The 17,046-nt window shown below is 35.8% G+C and overlaps 1 protein-coding gene across 5 annotated transcripts in view; it reads right to left on the bottom strand.

Moving 5' to 3' along the window:
* Positions 1-17,046, bottom strand: part of PDS5A (PDS5 cohesin associated factor A) — a 132,278-nt gene that overhangs the window by 21,206 nt on the left and 94,026 nt on the right. For all 5 annotated transcript variants that reach the window (XM_060110832.1, XM_060110825.1, XM_060110839.1 and 2 more), the window contains exons 19-26: positions 16,167-16,327; positions 12,552-12,675; positions 11,563-11,721; positions 9,022-9,090; positions 7,541-7,677; positions 4,107-4,230; positions 3,577-3,781; positions 2,960-3,074 (exon numbers count right to left, since the gene is read on the bottom strand). In XM_060110832.1, the coding sequence (XP_059966815.1) occupies positions 2,960-3,074; positions 3,577-3,781; positions 4,107-4,230; positions 7,541-7,677; positions 9,022-9,090; positions 11,563-11,721; positions 12,552-12,675; positions 16,167-16,327 (1,094 nt within the window). The remainder of the gene's footprint in view (positions 1-2,959; positions 3,075-3,576; positions 3,782-4,106; positions 4,231-7,540; positions 7,678-9,021; positions 9,091-11,562; positions 11,722-12,551; positions 12,676-16,166; positions 16,328-17,046) is intronic.

Genomic DNA, 17,046 nt, shown 5'->3' with positions numbered 1-17,046 from the left:
TTCCCTACGGGGCTTCCCTGGTGGAGCAGTGGTTGAGAGTCCGCCTGCTGATGCAGGGGACATGGGTTCGTGCCCCGGTCCGGGAAGATCCCACATGCCGCGGAGCGGCTGGGCCCGTGAGCCATGGCCACTGAGCCTGTGCGTCCGGAGCCTGTGCTCCGCAACAGGAGAGGCCACAACAGTGACAGGCCCGCATACCGCAAAAAAAAAAAAAAAAAAAAAAAAAAAAAAAGGTTCCCTACAAAAAACAACTACAGCTGACCCTTGAACAACACAGGAGTTAGGGGTGTTGACCCTCCACACAGTTCAAACCTGTGTTGTTCAAGGGTCAACTGTAAATACAAAAATGAGAGGCTATGGAGCAATTAAGTAACAAAAAATACGTAAGACACAGAGAAAACTAACGGCTATATGGCATAAGTAACTGTCTTCCTTATTAGTAATTACTTTAAATGAAAATAGATTAAGTCCCCCAATTAAAAAGCAGAGAAGCAGAGTACATTAAGGGGGCGGGGAAGATCCATCTATACCTTATCTACAAGAGACTCACTTTAGATATAAAAACACAAATTATTTGAAAGTAAAAGGATGAAAAAAATATATTCATGCAAACAGTAACCAAAAGAGAGCTGGTGGCTATTTTACAATTAGACAAAATGGATTGCAAAAGACCCAGAAGGACTATATTGATGAGAGTAAAACCAGTAAGAAGATATGACTATTATAAACACATACAAACCTAGCAACAAAGCCCCAAAATCTATGAAGCAAAAATGGACAGAATTGAAGGGAGAAATACATGTTTCCACAATAACAGATTTCAATACCCTATTTTCAATAATGGATAGAAAATCCAGACAGGGACTAAAAAGAAAAGAAAGAACTTGAACAACACTATAAACCAATCAGATATCAGATATATATGGAACACTCCAACTAACAATAGCAGAATACACATTTTTCTCAAGTGAACATGGTATAGTCTCCAGGGCAGACCGTATGGTAGGCCATAAAACAAGTCTTAATAAAAAGTATCTTTTCTGGGCTTCCCTGGTGGCGCAGTAGTTGAGAGTCCGCCTGCCGATGCAGGGGACACGGGTTCATGCCCCGGTCTGGGAAGATCCCACATGCCGCGGAGCAGCTGGGCCCGTGAGCCATGGCTGCTGAGCCTGCGTGTCCAGAGCCCGGAGCCTGTGCTCTGCAACGGGAGAGGCCACAACAGTGAGAGGCCCGCGTACCGCAAAAAAAAAAAAAAAAGTATCTTTTCTAACCAGAATGGCATGAAACTAAGTCAATAAAAGAAGGAAAACTGGAAAATTCACACATATATGGAAATTAAACCACACATTCCTATGTTTTTTTTTTTTGGCCTTGTGGCTTGTGAGATCTTATTTCCCTGACCAGTGATTGAACCCAGGGCCTTGGCAGTGAAATCAGAGAGTCTTAACCACTGGACCGCCAGGGAATTCCCAAACCACACACTCTTAAACAACCAATGGGTCAAAGAAGAAATCACAAGAAAAATTAGAAAATACCTTAAGACAAATAAAACAAAAACACAACATACCATACTTATAGGATTCAGCACTGGTAGTACTAAAAAGGAAATTTACAGCTGATAACACCCTCTGTTAAGAAACAACATCTCAATGAATGATCTAACTGTATACCTTAAGAAACTGTACACCTTAACTAGAAAAAGAAAAGTGAACACTTCAAATTACATGGTAACTTAAAATGAAATGTTTAAAGATACTCAAAAGTACTGCATGCTAGATAGAACCAAAAAGTATGTGCCAGTGATTTCAATTCTAACTAACGACTTCAGTACTTTTCCCACATCACTGTTGCCTCTTGCAAATCTAATCCCTTTTTCACATGACTGCCTTGCAACTGAAATAGGGCTAAAAAGGTTCCTTAACATAGACCTTGTGTTCTAGGCAAATACATACATCACTTTTTCACTTTATGAAAGTGCTTTCTGGGAAATCCCAAAATAAAAGTTATTTTTTTAAAAAAAGGAAAAAGAATTTGCAAATAAAATATATTTATTAAGTAAACAGAAATTAGAATTGGAAGATATTTTAGGGATTATCTATTTCATATCCTGCATTTTATGGATAAGGCAACTGAAGCAGAGAAGTAAAGTTTTTACTCAGATAGCTGAGACTAGAACCTATGTCTCCTGAAAGAGCTACAGGAGGCAGAGATAAACTGTTGATTACAACCTCAAATAAGATTAGGGATAAGGCTTCATGTCGCACACAGAAAAAACATAGTACTTTAAATACAAGCTGAGGGAACCAATTTAAACGTGCAAAGCAAAAGCACAGCAATGGGAAAATAGACATTGCTTTAAAGTTTCTTGGAGGTCATTTGTAGACAAGCCTAGGCTACTTCCTACTTGTTCACTCACCCTGCATCATATATAAAGTTCTATTTTACATAAAAACACTTCTTAAACAAGTGTTTTGCAATTGTTTACCTGCCTGTCTTTCCACTAGAGACAAATCTCTCTGTGACTGGTGTAACAAATCTAATTTTGTATTACCACAGACCTGCCACAGAGTATCTCATATGTGTGTGCATATTTTTGAGGAATTATCTTTTGAGGTTGAAGTATAGTTTTAAGGAGAGAAATTTTCACTACATGGCTTTCTAAATTATCAAACTGAAGTAACTGAAGCCCATCTTAATACAAAGGTAAAAATAAGATAAAGACCAAATCAACTTATTTCACAGACTCAGCTAAAGCTAACTGCAAACAAACAGGAAACAAAACAACCAAATAGAACTTATTAGGTAGGAACAATTTTGTAAGATGAAACTTAAAATTTACAATAAAAGAATAAAACCATAAAAATGTTTTTATTCTAATGGGAATAGTAAAGGAAAAAATTTAGCATTTTTTAAAAAGGAAAAATAATTCTTAGACTTATTAAAAATCAACATGACTTACTCTTTAATATCACGAAGTTGATCAACATCTTGTGATCTTGTAAAATCTGGATCATGGGCTAGCAGGTGAATCATATATGGAACTACATACTCAGGCAACAGTGATAATAATTTCTCTGAAGTGAAAACATTATTATTAACAATAGTAATAATAGCCTTTATAAAAATCCCTCCCTAATTTACGTTCTAACCGCTTCAGTTAACATTTTTTCCCTCAGTTATTTCTAAATTAGAGGCAACATGACATCTAGATGATACTGAAATACTTTTTTCAATTTTGTAGGCTACTGAAGACAAAGGATAATTTAAGATTGAGTCCCTGGCAAAGCTAGGAAAGTAATTCTTTACTCTCTGACATCAGAGCAATGTGTTCAAATCAAGCCACACTGCTGATTCCATAAGAAACAACACACTTCCTCCAAACAGTTTTATGCATTATAAATAGGACTCACAAACCAGGATTTTAGATTTTACTTACATCTTAACTACAACAACAGCATTCTATAAAAGTCCCAGTGTTATTATAAACTATAATAGAAATATATGAAATAAAACCCTCCACAAATTGATACATTGACAAGATATATCTGCACACTGAGCACTTTGAAAATTACTTACCAGTAGCCATGGGGTTCTGTTTAATGTACTCCCTGCGTATACTGATATTTTTTAGTAAACACTGTCGTGCATGTGCTCTTCTCTCCTTCACAGGATCTTTGGCACACAAGGCAAAGATCGCCATATACTCCAATGGGAGGAGTAACTTCACAAGTGCCTTATGTAGCTTCTGAGCAAATATCTGCCTTACTTGATAGCACTCATCCTACAGCAGCACAAAACCAAAAATACTTAAATAAAAGTATTAGTACTTTTAAAACCATGACAAAAGCCCCTAGTTTAGTTTTTAAAAATTGGCAAACATTTACAAAAGGACAGTTTAAGCATTTTTAATGTCTTCATTAAAAAAAAAAATAATTATACTGAGGGAGTAAATAACTTAATTTTGGGGAGTTAACTGGTTAGAATAGTAATAATAGCAATCCCTTTTGTGCATACATCCATAGAGCAAATGGATCTGTAATCTATAGAAAGTAAATAAATTTAACTTTGAAGGCCAAGTAAATGACAAAAATAAGATTGTTACTTACATTAATAACAAGCGCACAGAGCTGAAACTGCTCTGGGGTTATAATTTCATGGTAACAAGGTTCCTGAGCAAGCTTCATTATGGCACTACCAGCAGCTAATCGCAAGCGAGACATATCAGATTTACTATAAACAAACAAAAAAGAAATAAACATTTCCTATAACCATTATCATTCACAAAACTCTTTGGTCCCTTTTTGACTGTTAAGGTCTTTAGCATAATTTATGCTTAAAATGACAAAATTTTGAGTCCTTCAACACAGGGCAGAAGGCTCAAATCATTGTGACTATCTGATATTAAATTTATCTGCCTTCATTTAAAATTTTTATATTTATTTTATTCAGGTATAGCTGATTTATAATATATTAATCTCAGGTGTACAACATAGTGATTCAAAATTTTTATAGATTATACTCCAATTATATTATAAAATCTTAGTTATATTCCCCATGTTGTAAAATATATCCTTGTACCTTATTTTATACATAGTTTGTACCTTTTAAGCCTGTACCCCTATCTTGCCCCTCCCCCTCCCCAACAGTAACCACTAGTTTGTTCTCTGTATCTGTGAGTCTGCTTCTTTGTTATATTCACTAGTTTCTTTAATTAATCAATCAATCAATTAATTAACTTTCTGGCTGTGTTGGGTCTTTGTTGCTGGACGCAGGCTTTCTCTAGTTGTGGCGAGTGTGGCTACTCTTCTCTGCAGTGTGTGGGCTTCTCATTGCAGTGGCTTCTCTTGTTGTAGAGCACGGGCTCTAGGCGCGCAGGCTTCAGTAGTTGTGGCTCACGGGCTCTAGAGCGCAGGCTCAGCAGTGGTGGCGCACGGGATTAGTTGCTTTGCAGCATGTGGGATCTTCCGGGACCAGGGCTCGAACCCGTGTCCCCTGCACTGGCAGGCGGATTCTTAACCACTGTACCACCAGGGAAGTCCTCATTAGTTTCTTTTAATTTTTTAGGTTCTATATGTAAGTGATAACATACAGTATTGTCTTTGTCTGACTTATTTCACTAAGCATGATACTCTCCAGGTCCATCCGTGTTGTTGCAAATGGCAAAATTTCATTCTTTTTTTATGTCTGCCTTCGTTTTTAGTTACACTCTAGCTTAGATCTTCCACCACAGCTAAGCAACTCTGCTTACGTGTACAACAGCACTAACTGCAACGCTAGCAAGAAACATTTACATTAGGAACTGTATTTCTCATTTTAAGAGGCATTCACATTCATCATAGAAAACCTGATATTAAAAAAAACCTGAAAAATTAAAAATCACTTATTTAAAATCTATTGTATTTCCCACAATTTTTAAATGCATACACATATTTACACAGACATAACAGAAATCAATCTTAAGCCTACAAATGTCTGATGAAATGGAGGGGGCTATGAATTAGGAGGTGATCTGTACCAGAAAGTGGGAGGCATCAGAGAAATATCTAAAAGGAAAGGATATGGAGGTGAGAGCTAGTCTCTCTCAGGTACTAGTCTCTGAGGCAGACTTTCCTTTGCATCAGGAAGTTTTCCAAGGGAATCTAGGGAGTCCAGGCACTCCCACCCACACCCAGTCAACTTTTATAACCTAAATGGTAAAACGTGACAGTGAGGTGGTAAAAGGATAGTCTTCTTACTTCAACTGCTATAGGGAACATAACATAGCTTTGATATTTCAAAGACTTTAGGAAATGTGGAAAGCTGCCCTGAATCCACAAGGGACTATTATTTAGCATACAGGAGGAGAAAACATGGCACTCTTGGACCACATGACCATCAAGCTGAGCAGTGGTAACAATGAGGGACACTCAAATGGCTTCTGAGGCAAATGATTCAGGAATTAAAAAAATTAATGCTACTATTTGTGTACTTAACTCTAAGATGAGGAAACTGAGGCTTAGGAAAGTGACTTATACAAGTTCACACAGCTAGTAAATGGAGCATAGGTAGAGTTGAATAAGTTTCTCATTCCAGAGCCTAAGCTAAACTATGGGATACATAACATCTAATTAAGATCTGCATAATATTTCCTAACATGTGTGTTCCACAGTTAACCATTCCCCTATCTTCTGTGATGATAAAAAATGCTGGAAAGAACATGTTTGTATATGTATTTTTGTATGATTCTTTTATAATTTCATGAGTGTAAAAATAAAGAGTCAAAAAAAAAGAGTCAATGGATAACATTTTTAAGGACTTAGAAACAAAATGCCAAACTGTCCTGCCAAGACTGTGCCCATTTATATTCACAGGATTTATGAGGGAACCCATTTATTTCCCTGATCCCATGGAGTGATGATTGCTTAAAAAACTTTTTGCTGATTTGACAGACAAGAGGTTCCACTTAAATTAAAATTGTACTTATTGTATAGTGATGTCAGACACTTTTTTAAAGGTAAACTGGTAATATATAATCTTCATCTTTATTGGGGATCCTATTTATCATTGATTTGTAAGAGCTCATTATTAAGCCTTTGCTATACACTGTACATAGTTTCCCCAAATTTAAAACTTCTCATTATCCCTACTCTTCAATCTGTTCATGCAAAGCTACCCTTGGCTTATTTTATGATAAAAATAATTTTTGATTGTTTTCTTCAGTTTATCAGAGCATTCAGCATCTCTACTGTAATTGTGCATTTCCTATCTCCTCCACTAGAATGCATATTCCTTAGAGGGAGAGATTATTGTATCTTTAAAAGGCTTGGTAGTACCTGGCATGACAGTGCTCAATAAATACTGAAAGAATAAATAAATAGTTAAATCTATCCTCTAACAAAAATTTTAAAGTAAGAATCCAACACAAGTAGAATCTTTCAGTTTTTTCAGCTGGACCCTAGTAAATAAAAAATTTGGCTTTTATTTTCACCTTAAAAGGAACAGAAAGAAGAAATGGTGATTTCACAGATTTGAAGAGTGAACAGGTGTAGAAATGAAACAAATTTTTTTTTTGGCATTTGCAGAACCTTGTATAGTCTTCTGCAAACCATCAGGAGGCTGCATCTCTTTCTTCTTTGAACCTACACTGAAATTTTTATTCCCTTCGTGGCATCAAGACACTCTACTTGTTCAATCACTATACTAGGGTAAGTTCCTTAAAGGCAGGAATGGAATTTTATCTGTTTTTGCTGCAATGCTTTTCGTAGTGTTTTGCAAAGAGTAGTAATTCAACAAATATTTGTTTAACTGATTCAAATGTTGAAGCTAACTGTAACATTGCTGTAGTGATTATGACTAAAAATTTACTGGAAAAAGGTCAGTCTTTAGGGATGAAGAAAAATACATGATCATTATTCAGATATAAACCCCAAATAAGTATGTAAAATTTAAACACAAAGCACATAGAGCAATTACAACAGTCAATATTAAGTAAATAATTTCTATGTAAGCTCTACCAGCATCTTGAGCTAAAAAAACCTGTGGGAAGGAAGAAAAATCTCACCTGATCTTCTTTTGCTCTGTCAGGTCACCCTCACTAACCAACATCGCTGATAATAACCGAAGAGTTGAATTGGCAGATTTAGACTGGTTGTTTTTCATACCCAACAGCCACCTTACCAGAAGTTTAATTGCCTGTACCTATAAAATATTAACATGCTAAAAAAAGAAAGCAACTTAAAATTCCACTTAAAGGGAAGATTAATTTATGTTAATTAGATTAGTGAGATTACTTAGCTGCCGGAAGACATGTTTTATTAAACAAGTCTATAGGATAATAACAATGAGAACTAATACTTATTCTGTTTAATCTATGCCAGGTACTTTCCCCAGAGTTACACATGTATTACTTTATTTAATCTCCCAAACAACTCTATGAGAGAGGTATTCTTTTTTTTTTTTTTTTTTTTTTGCAGTACGCAGGCCTCTCACTGTTGTGGCCTCTCCTGTTGCGGAGCACAGGCTCTGGACGCGCAGGCTCAGCGGCCATGGCTCACGGGCCCAGCCGCTCTGCGGCATGTGGGATCTTCCCAGACCGGGGCACGAACCTGTGTCCCCTGCATCGGCAGGCAGACTCTCAACCACTGCGCCACCAGGGAAGCCCCGAGAGAGGTATTCTTATTTCCAATAAATAAGGCAACTTAGACACATTACTGTGATAACTCGCCCAAGGCCTGGCTCCTTGAATTCAGACTCTTCACACCTGAACAACTGCTTTTCTAATCATTTAAAAATATATTGTTTAAAAATAACTAAACTATACTGATTACAGTGATTAAAAATAACTATTTAGACTGTAATATTTTTTGTAGTACTGAAAAACTATTTTGATTAAAAAACTAGGAGATTTCATAATTATTTGTAGCCATAATTGCTTGGTGGCTTATACTCAAAAGATTGTTATGGAATACATGCAAGAACTAGCTAAAGAATGTTCATATTATTTACTATATTTAGTGACAACCTGGAAAAAGGAACTGATGGAATAAATGAGGACTATGAAGCTACTCAAGGTGAAATAGATTATCAATCAAGTAAGATGATAATGAAGAAGAAGTCTTGTTTTAAATCCCAAGACTACCACTTTAAAAATTAGCTTTCCTGAGGGATAATTTACATCTGTCAGAAGTTTTCAATATGATGACAGCCATCTGTTTTTGCCAAGTTAATATTCTTATGCCTGTAGACAGACATTGGTAATGAGGCTAGGCCTGAGGTGCTTCTGAGCATCAATATTCTACAATCTCTATGTAAAACAGTCTCACTGAAATTATCTTAGCAAGGCAGGAAGGTCTAAAGAACATGCTGACATATACCTACATGTAAATAACTCAATGACAACTACAATTTGAGAAACATACAACTTTTGATTTAAAAATAAAGTACCTCATTTAAAATGCTTATTAACTGTTAGGTTTAAAAAAAGGGTATCCATAAATGTTCTTTATCTCAACATAAAAGTTATTAAGACCTACACAAATTTACCTTTGCTAGTACTTCAGGGGAAACCTCTTCATCTGGAGACCATAATTTCCCATTCTTCTCACCTGTTGACTATAGACAATTGAATAAATTTAACTTTTAGAAAAAAATTTAAAATTTTGCTCATTAAGTTTTTCATAATGAACAGTGCAGTGCTCTAGGAAACCCACAGAAAGTCACCAGGTAGGGACTGGAAAAGAAGAACAAAGTTGGAGGGCTCAAACTTCCTGATTTTGAAACTTAACTACAAATCTACGGGAATCGAGACAATGTGGCTGGTACCTACATAAGTATAGACATACAGACCAATGGAATGAAACAGAAACCCAGAAAACCTCACATATATCACATATATGGTCTACTGATTTTTAACAAAAGTGCTAAGACCAATTATTGGGAAAAGAACAGTCTCCTCAACAAACTGTGCTGGAAAAACTAGATACAGCCACAAGCAAAGGAATGAAGCTGGACCGTTACCTTGTATCATATATAAAAATTAACTCAAAAAAATGGATCAAAGATCTTTACTTAAGAACTAAGACTAAAAAACTCCTAGAAGAAGGTACAGGGGAAAATCTTTATAATCCTGGATTTGGCAAATACCTTACAAAGGTCTAATATTCAGAATATATAAAGAATGTTTACAACTCAACAACAACAAATTCAATTAAGAGTGGGCAAAAGACTCAATATCCAAAGAACAGCCATTAAGCACATGAAAAAAAATCTCAACATCATTAGTCATTAGGGAAACAAATCAAAACCACAAGATACTACTTTGCACCTACTAGGATGACTATTATAAAAAAAACCAGGAAAGAATAAGTGTTGGCCAAGATGTAAAGAAACTGGAAGCCTTGAGCATGGCTGCTGGGAATGTAAAATGGTACAGCCACTGTGGAAGAATGTTTGGCAGTCCCTCAAAAAGTTTAGCATAGAATGACCATGTGACCCAGCAATTCCACTCTGAGGTATATACCCCAAAGATTTGACTTTGGGGACTCAAATGTTCATATCAGCATTATTCACAATAGTCAAAAGGTGGAAAAAACCCAAGGGTCCATCAATAGAAGATAAACAAAATGTAAGTTACACATACAATGGAATACTATTCTGGCATAAAATGAAGTTCTGATACATACTACAACATAACTGAATCTTGAAACTGTTATGCTAAGAGAAATAAGCCAGACACAAAAGGATAAATATTGTATGATAAGAGGTTATCTAGAATAGGCGAATTCATAAAGCAGGAAAATAGAATAGAGGTTACCAGAGTCTGGGGGGAGAGAAGGCAATCGGGAGTTACTGGTTAATAGATACAGAGTTTCTCTCTGAGATGATAAAGTTCTGGAAATAGTAGCAATGGTTACACAACAATGTGGGTGTATATTTTAGGTGGTGGCTTGGGCCACTGTTGAGAGTTGCTTGGCTTTCCTGGATTATCCTCTGTGTATACAGGAAGTACACATGTTATTAAACTTCTGTTTGTTTTTTAATAAAACAAAAAACACCCAACAACAAGAATGTGGGTGTATATAATGTAAGAGAACTGTACACTTAAAAAGGGATAAAATGGCAAAGTTTATATTATTTATATTTTACTACACACAAAAAGAGAACTATATTAAAATAGAATTTATCAACAATCAAGTCATCATCTAAGAAGTGTCAAATTTCACATTTGTTGCCAGCCAAATCTATCAGTAGTGCAAAGAACAGATGTATGGAGTAGGAAATGAGGCTTTGGCCATGCTCTTGCATCCCTATCACATCCAAATGGAGGGAGGGAAAAGAGTAAGGAGTGCGCTGGCAAGTTTTTTTTTTTTAAGTTCCAATACTGAGTGTGTAAAGGCTATTGGACCATTTAGAAGGACTAGATAAATTGGATAAGTTAGTACTGCACTGAAAGTCATCCACAATGATCCAGCAGGTAGACTGATTTGTGTCTTCATTCAATAACTCTTTAATTTAGATCTGTTTGGTAAAGCGGTGATTTTTAATCAGACACGTGTTTCAGTAATCAGTTGGGGAGCCTTTTCAAGCTATACATCCCAAAGCTCCAACCCAAAGCTAATTAATCAGTATGTGCGCATGCATGTGTGCATGCACACACACACACACTTCAATAACTAAAATAGAATACATAAATCTAGTGCCAAAAGTGCAATGTAATTATATTTCAAAAAGCTAGTCAAATACAATTCCACTTATACTTTAAACAATATTTGATAAAGCAAAATTCTAGTACTCTAGTTAATTGTCCTTCATAGTGTTTGACTTATTTTTTTACTTCATGATTCATCTATCTCATATTCTCATTTTTTTCTTTCTTAAAGAAAAGTTAAGTTCTAGTAATAACAGCTACACAGCAGGATGTCATTTGGAAATTTAAGTAAGTAAATAAGGAGGTAAAATATATAATAATTTTAAAGTAAAAGAGAATCATACATAGAGAGAAGCAGAAGTGTTGTTTCTATGACAAATAAAGATGTAAACAGTCTTAATCTTATGATTCTAAATTTAATTAAATGAGAAACTTACCCTGTCATTCATTAGCAGATCTTTCACAATAAAATTTGCTACTACAGATTTCATTGGGGAAGCAAATTGATCTGGTGCTAACATAGATATGTGGCCCAATGAAACTAATGGAGTTATAAGTTGTTCTGGTACATCAGCATTGAGACTCCTACTGAGTGGCTATAAAAATAAAACAGTCAAAATTACTAGTTTGTTTTATAAATATCTAGACATTGTACAGAAACAGTAAATGTTCCTGAGTTCTCCTGAATTTATCATGCCCAAAAAAATCTGTTCTAATGAGATGATCAAAAGTAACTTCAATCATATTAGACACTTGATTCTTATTTCACCTACCAAAATTTAATAAGATTCAAAGAAGGTAAACAAAGATAAAAGAAAAAAGTAAAGCCCACATATAAGGTAGAAGTAAAAGCCAAGAAAATTCCTGCATGGTCAAATCAGCATTATTTTCAAGTCGTGTACAATAGTTTTGTTATGTTGTTGGATTTCTTAACCTGTGGGAACATTTTAAATGACCATGGATCATAAAAAATAAGAGTTCATGGGTTCTGTTCATATTGTATCCAATTTAGGATAATAGGAATACTTTTCCAGTAGTGGAATCAGGCAAAAGATCATACATAAGGAAAGGCAAACAGAACTAATTTTCAAGTAGGGTTGTCAGGAATTTTAAACTGGGTGGTTCAAAGTCATCTACTGATAGCTTCTCAAACTAAATGGACCACTGAGCCAATAAAGGCTAAAATTGAGTAAAATGTTGTAACACAAAACACACCAAACATCTTTCAATATGTAGTATTTGGTTATATAGTCTGATCTAAAGGCTGGGAGTATCTAAAGTGCTGAATGAAACAAAGAGTCCCGGCTCCCATGGAATTTATATTCTAGAGTGGGACTAAATAGCTAAAAAAATAACTTTCTATCTTCATCAAACCACAGAGCATGAAAATAAAAATCAACAACACATCCTATGTAATTATATATACCTCAAAAATCTGTGCAAGCTGTACTTCTTTATTTGTGAATATGGCATGTATACAGTGAACGGCCTGTTTCGCTTGGTGGGGAGTACCTCTCTTTGCTTTCTGATGTAAGATGGGAATTAAGGTCCTGCAAAAAATAATAATCAGTTAAAAAAAAAAAAAGCCCATAAACCACAAGCAGTTCTTCTGGTTGTCTCCTACTTCATCTGCAGTAACTATTTGGATGTATGCTGGTAGAAAGCCTCTCTTCTAAATTACCTGATCTATAAAAAGATCTAAAACTCCTTCCCTGTTCCCAAGTATAATCCCAGAAATACAATGCCTCAAAAAAAAAGGACTACTACAGAAGACAATTTTCATTTTAAAGCCACCTCATGAATATGGAGAAATCAACAAGCCACCCTTAATTTATAATCTAAAACTGCCCCATGCCATATTTTTACATTTATCTTCTGAGAAAATATTCCTAAATTTTCCACTTCCCTTTCACAATTCCCTTCAGTTATTTTATTTTTATTTTTTTAAGAATTAAATGTTTTTTTGTTTTTGTTTTTTTTAAATATTTATTTATTTATGGCTGTGTTGGGTCTTAGTTGCAGCATGTGGGATCTTTTGTTGTGGCTCCTCTCTAGTTGTGGCACATGGGCTCCAGAATACATGGGCTCAGTTGCAGTGCGAGGGCTCTCTAGTTGTGGTGCGTGGGCTCCAGAGTGTGTGGGCTCTCTAGTTGTGGTGCAGGGGCTCAGTAGTTGCAGCTCATGGGCTTAGTTGCCCCACGGCACGTGGGATCTTAGTTCCCTGACCAGGGATCAAACCCATGTCCCCTGCATTGGAAGGCATATTCTTAACCACTGGACCACCAGGGAAGTCCCCTGTTCAGTTATTTTTAAAGCAACCATGGGGGGAAAAAAAGTAGCAAAAGACCAAGTTACATTAAAAAACAGAAATGAACATACCAGTGAAACAGAGTATGCAAGGATATAGACAATACATAGGTAGAAAAGTGACAAAAACTTCTAACAATTATTGAGTACTTGTGCTAAGCACCATTCTAAGTGGTGTTTTTAAAACAAAACAAAACATGGATTAACTAAATCAATCCTCACAATCACCCAAAGACTATTATTATGATCATTAAACAGATGAGAAAACTAAAGCACAAACATATTATTTATATAAGCTTCTTAAGGTGACAGAGATAGGAAATGGTGGAATTGAGATTTAAAAATAAACATTTCGGGCTTCCCTGGTGGCACAGTGGTTGAGAGTCCGCCTGCTGATGCAGGGGACGCGGGTTTGTGCCCTGGTCCAGGAGGATCCCACATGCCGCGCAGCGGCTGGGCCTGTGAGTAATGGTCGCTGGGCCTGAGTGTACGGAGCCTGTGCTCCGCAGCAGGAGAGGCCACGGCAGTGAGAGGCCCACATACCGCAAAAAACAAACAAACAAACAAACAAAAAAAACAAACAAAAAAACATTTCTGGGGACTTCCCTGGTGGATCCAGTGGTAAAGAATCTGCCTTCCAATGCAGGGGACGCGGGTTCGATCCCTAGTCAGGGAACCAAGATCCCACGTGCCACGGGGCAACTACGGAGCCTGTGTGCTACCAACTACAGAGCCCATGTGCTCTGGAGCCCGCGTGCCACAACTAGAGTGAAGCTCATGTGCCACAAGAAAGAGCCCACGTGCCACAACTAAGACCCGATGCAGCCAAAAATTAAAAAATAAAATAAATGAAATAAAATAAAATAAAATGGAAATTGTTTTTTTAAAAAGATAAACATTTCTGTTCCAAATCCATGCACTTAACCACCACACTGACGTTGAAGATTTACAGCAATCTTTCTACAGAATATGGAAATACATATTACAGTCAATGCATTAAAATTGGCATACACATCAAATAGATAAAACATTCATAAAAATATATATATCAAAATGTTAACACTGACTCTTTTCCTTTATATTTTCTAAAGTTTCAGCTTTTTACAATGATCTTATAAGTTAAGTAGTTTTTTAAATCAGAAGAAAATCTGTAAAAACAAAACAAATATTTAAGGAAAGATACTTGTCATATATTTAATGCAATAAGACTACTTCATAAAGGTCAATGATATCAAATGCAATGGTGACAAAGGGTCCTCTTATAATAAGGGGAGGCTAGACATTAAGAGCAACGCACCTCAAAGAAAAAACTGGAACATATGCTTGTCAGTCTAAGTCGAATTTGATATTTATGAATATGACACAGTTCTCTCCCTGCAGTTTAGAATAATGAGAAGGATTTTCATGCCAAAATACCTTCCTTGACTAAGCACTTTAAGTCTTTCTTTGAAATTCATTTATCAGGGGAACAGTTCTTATAAATAACACCAGTTAGTAACACAAGAAGATACAGTGTTGATCAAATTGTTGTTAAATATATTATTAATTCTTCTTAGCCTAATGAATGGATGATGTATAGGTCAAGTTTAACCTTTCTCCTTGTTTTTCTAGTGTGCTACAATCCAGTGATGCCACCAGGGTTGTTACTGAGGACTACAGTGCTGTGCTTCTCTGCTTTTTCAGTGATTCTCTCCTTCCTTCCCCATTAGTCTTAAGAACAAGAGGTTTTAGTCCTTGTGTCCAAAGGTAACTCTTCCACTGCTTGCTCTGGGATAGAATTCCTTTAAGAATAACTCCTTTACCTTAAAAAATGTATAGGTTTTCCCACCTTGAAAAACTCACAAATAACTTTATCCTACTGTGTCAATGATTTTTTTCTATAATGTACAAAGATAAAATTATCATTTCTAGACCATAAACTCCTTAAGAGCAGGGACTGACAGTGGTAATCTTTTATATTAACCAGTACAGTGCCGACAATGAAGAGAATGTACAATAAATGTTGAGTTATTTCTCAAATTAAACTATTAGCTTACATATTCAATAAAAATTTTTAGGAGTCATGAGTCCTCTTGTCCTATTATTACCCCGTGAGGAAAAACAGGTTTGATTTGGATTTACCCTGGTCTATTTACATATATATAATAACATCCGATTATAATAGCTATCAGCAATGTGTTCTTCCTCCAAAAGACATCAGCACAATTTTGATCCTAAGGCAAGCTCTTTAAGATGCCAAAGTAAAAATACCAAAACATACTTCATTCTTATGAGGAGAGGGGAGGTAGTCTAGAAGAAGAGACAAAAGCACCATGGCCAACAACTAAGCTAACTAATAAGCATTTTATTAAGCACACTACTTAATTATCCAATTCTTGGGTGGGATATGAAGGTAGTAGCTATTGAATTTGGAGTTGGAGAGAAAAAGATAAATTAGGAAGATATATTTTAATCCTAAGTTCTAAATTCTGTGCTAACTTTTGATTGTTAATATTAATATTTTAAAAATCATGTTGTTTAAACAAAGTTTCAGGTTGTTCCTCTGCCCATATTCTAATGGTAGAGGAGGTGTGTGAGGCCGAGAAAAGATGAAAACAAAGGATACAGTAAAGCAGCTTCTAAATAAAAGTTGTCTTTCCTCTCTCCTATCTTTCTAAGGAATAGGGAAACAATGATCCTGTGACTCCCAAACTTGGAAAACTTTTGTGTCTACCATGAGAAAAACCATACTCACGATCGTATCTGGGGTAGGTCTGTTTCTATTTTGTGGCCTGTATTTCTAAAAATTTGTATAGCAGCTTCTGCTACCTTGTCATCTTCCATTCTGAGGCACTGTAACAGGGACTCATATGTCTCTGCAGAGTGGAACGAGGTAGGATGTGTGAAAGACAGAACCTAGAGGAATAGATATAACTTTATAAGTACAGACAATGGTTTTAATCCATTAAAAGAGAACTATTTTCTACTACAAATAAAATTTTAAATTATGGGCTGCATATGCTAGCAATACAACTAAGATTATATCTTGCAGTCTCCCTTGAAGTTGAGTTGTGGCTAATGATTCCTGATATACAGCCCTTGCTATATTTTCTTCTTCACCTCTTAGTCTATTCTGATACAGGGAATGTGGAAAATGTGGCTCCTTTTCGTGGAGTGATACTGTGATGCGAACAAAATGCTAACACTGAGCTTTATTTCACTGGCAAAAAGATACTCTATAAGGAAATATTTTAAATGAAATCCATCACAAAAAGTTCACTCATCATAACTAAAAACAAAGAAGCCATTATTGGGAACTTTTAATCACGATTACAAACATATAAATAATTTATTCCCTTTATTGAGACATAAGTTCCGGGCTATCCTTAAGGAATTTACAGCAAGTTAGATACATGTCTACAAAGTTTACCTTCCATGAAGTAGAAATAATTTAGTTAGCATAATATAGGCAGTAAGGGCTAAAAGTAGAAAAATAAGGAGGTGGGGGGAATGGAGTATGTAAACCCTCATTAACTTATTAAATAAGCATTTTTTTCTCTTTTTTTGGGCTGCATTGGGTCTTCATTGCTGCACGCGGGCTTTCCCCAGCTGCAGCGAGCGGGGTCCACTCTTCA

Source organism: Mesoplodon densirostris, chromosome 1, assembly GCF_025265405.1.
Source record: "Mesoplodon densirostris isolate mMesDen1 chromosome 1, mMesDen1 primary haplotype, whole genome shotgun sequence".
In the NCBI taxonomy this organism is placed as follows: Eukaryota; Metazoa; Chordata; class Mammalia; order Artiodactyla; family Ziphiidae; genus Mesoplodon; species Mesoplodon densirostris.
This window is presented reverse-complemented; position numbering and strand designations above follow the sequence as displayed.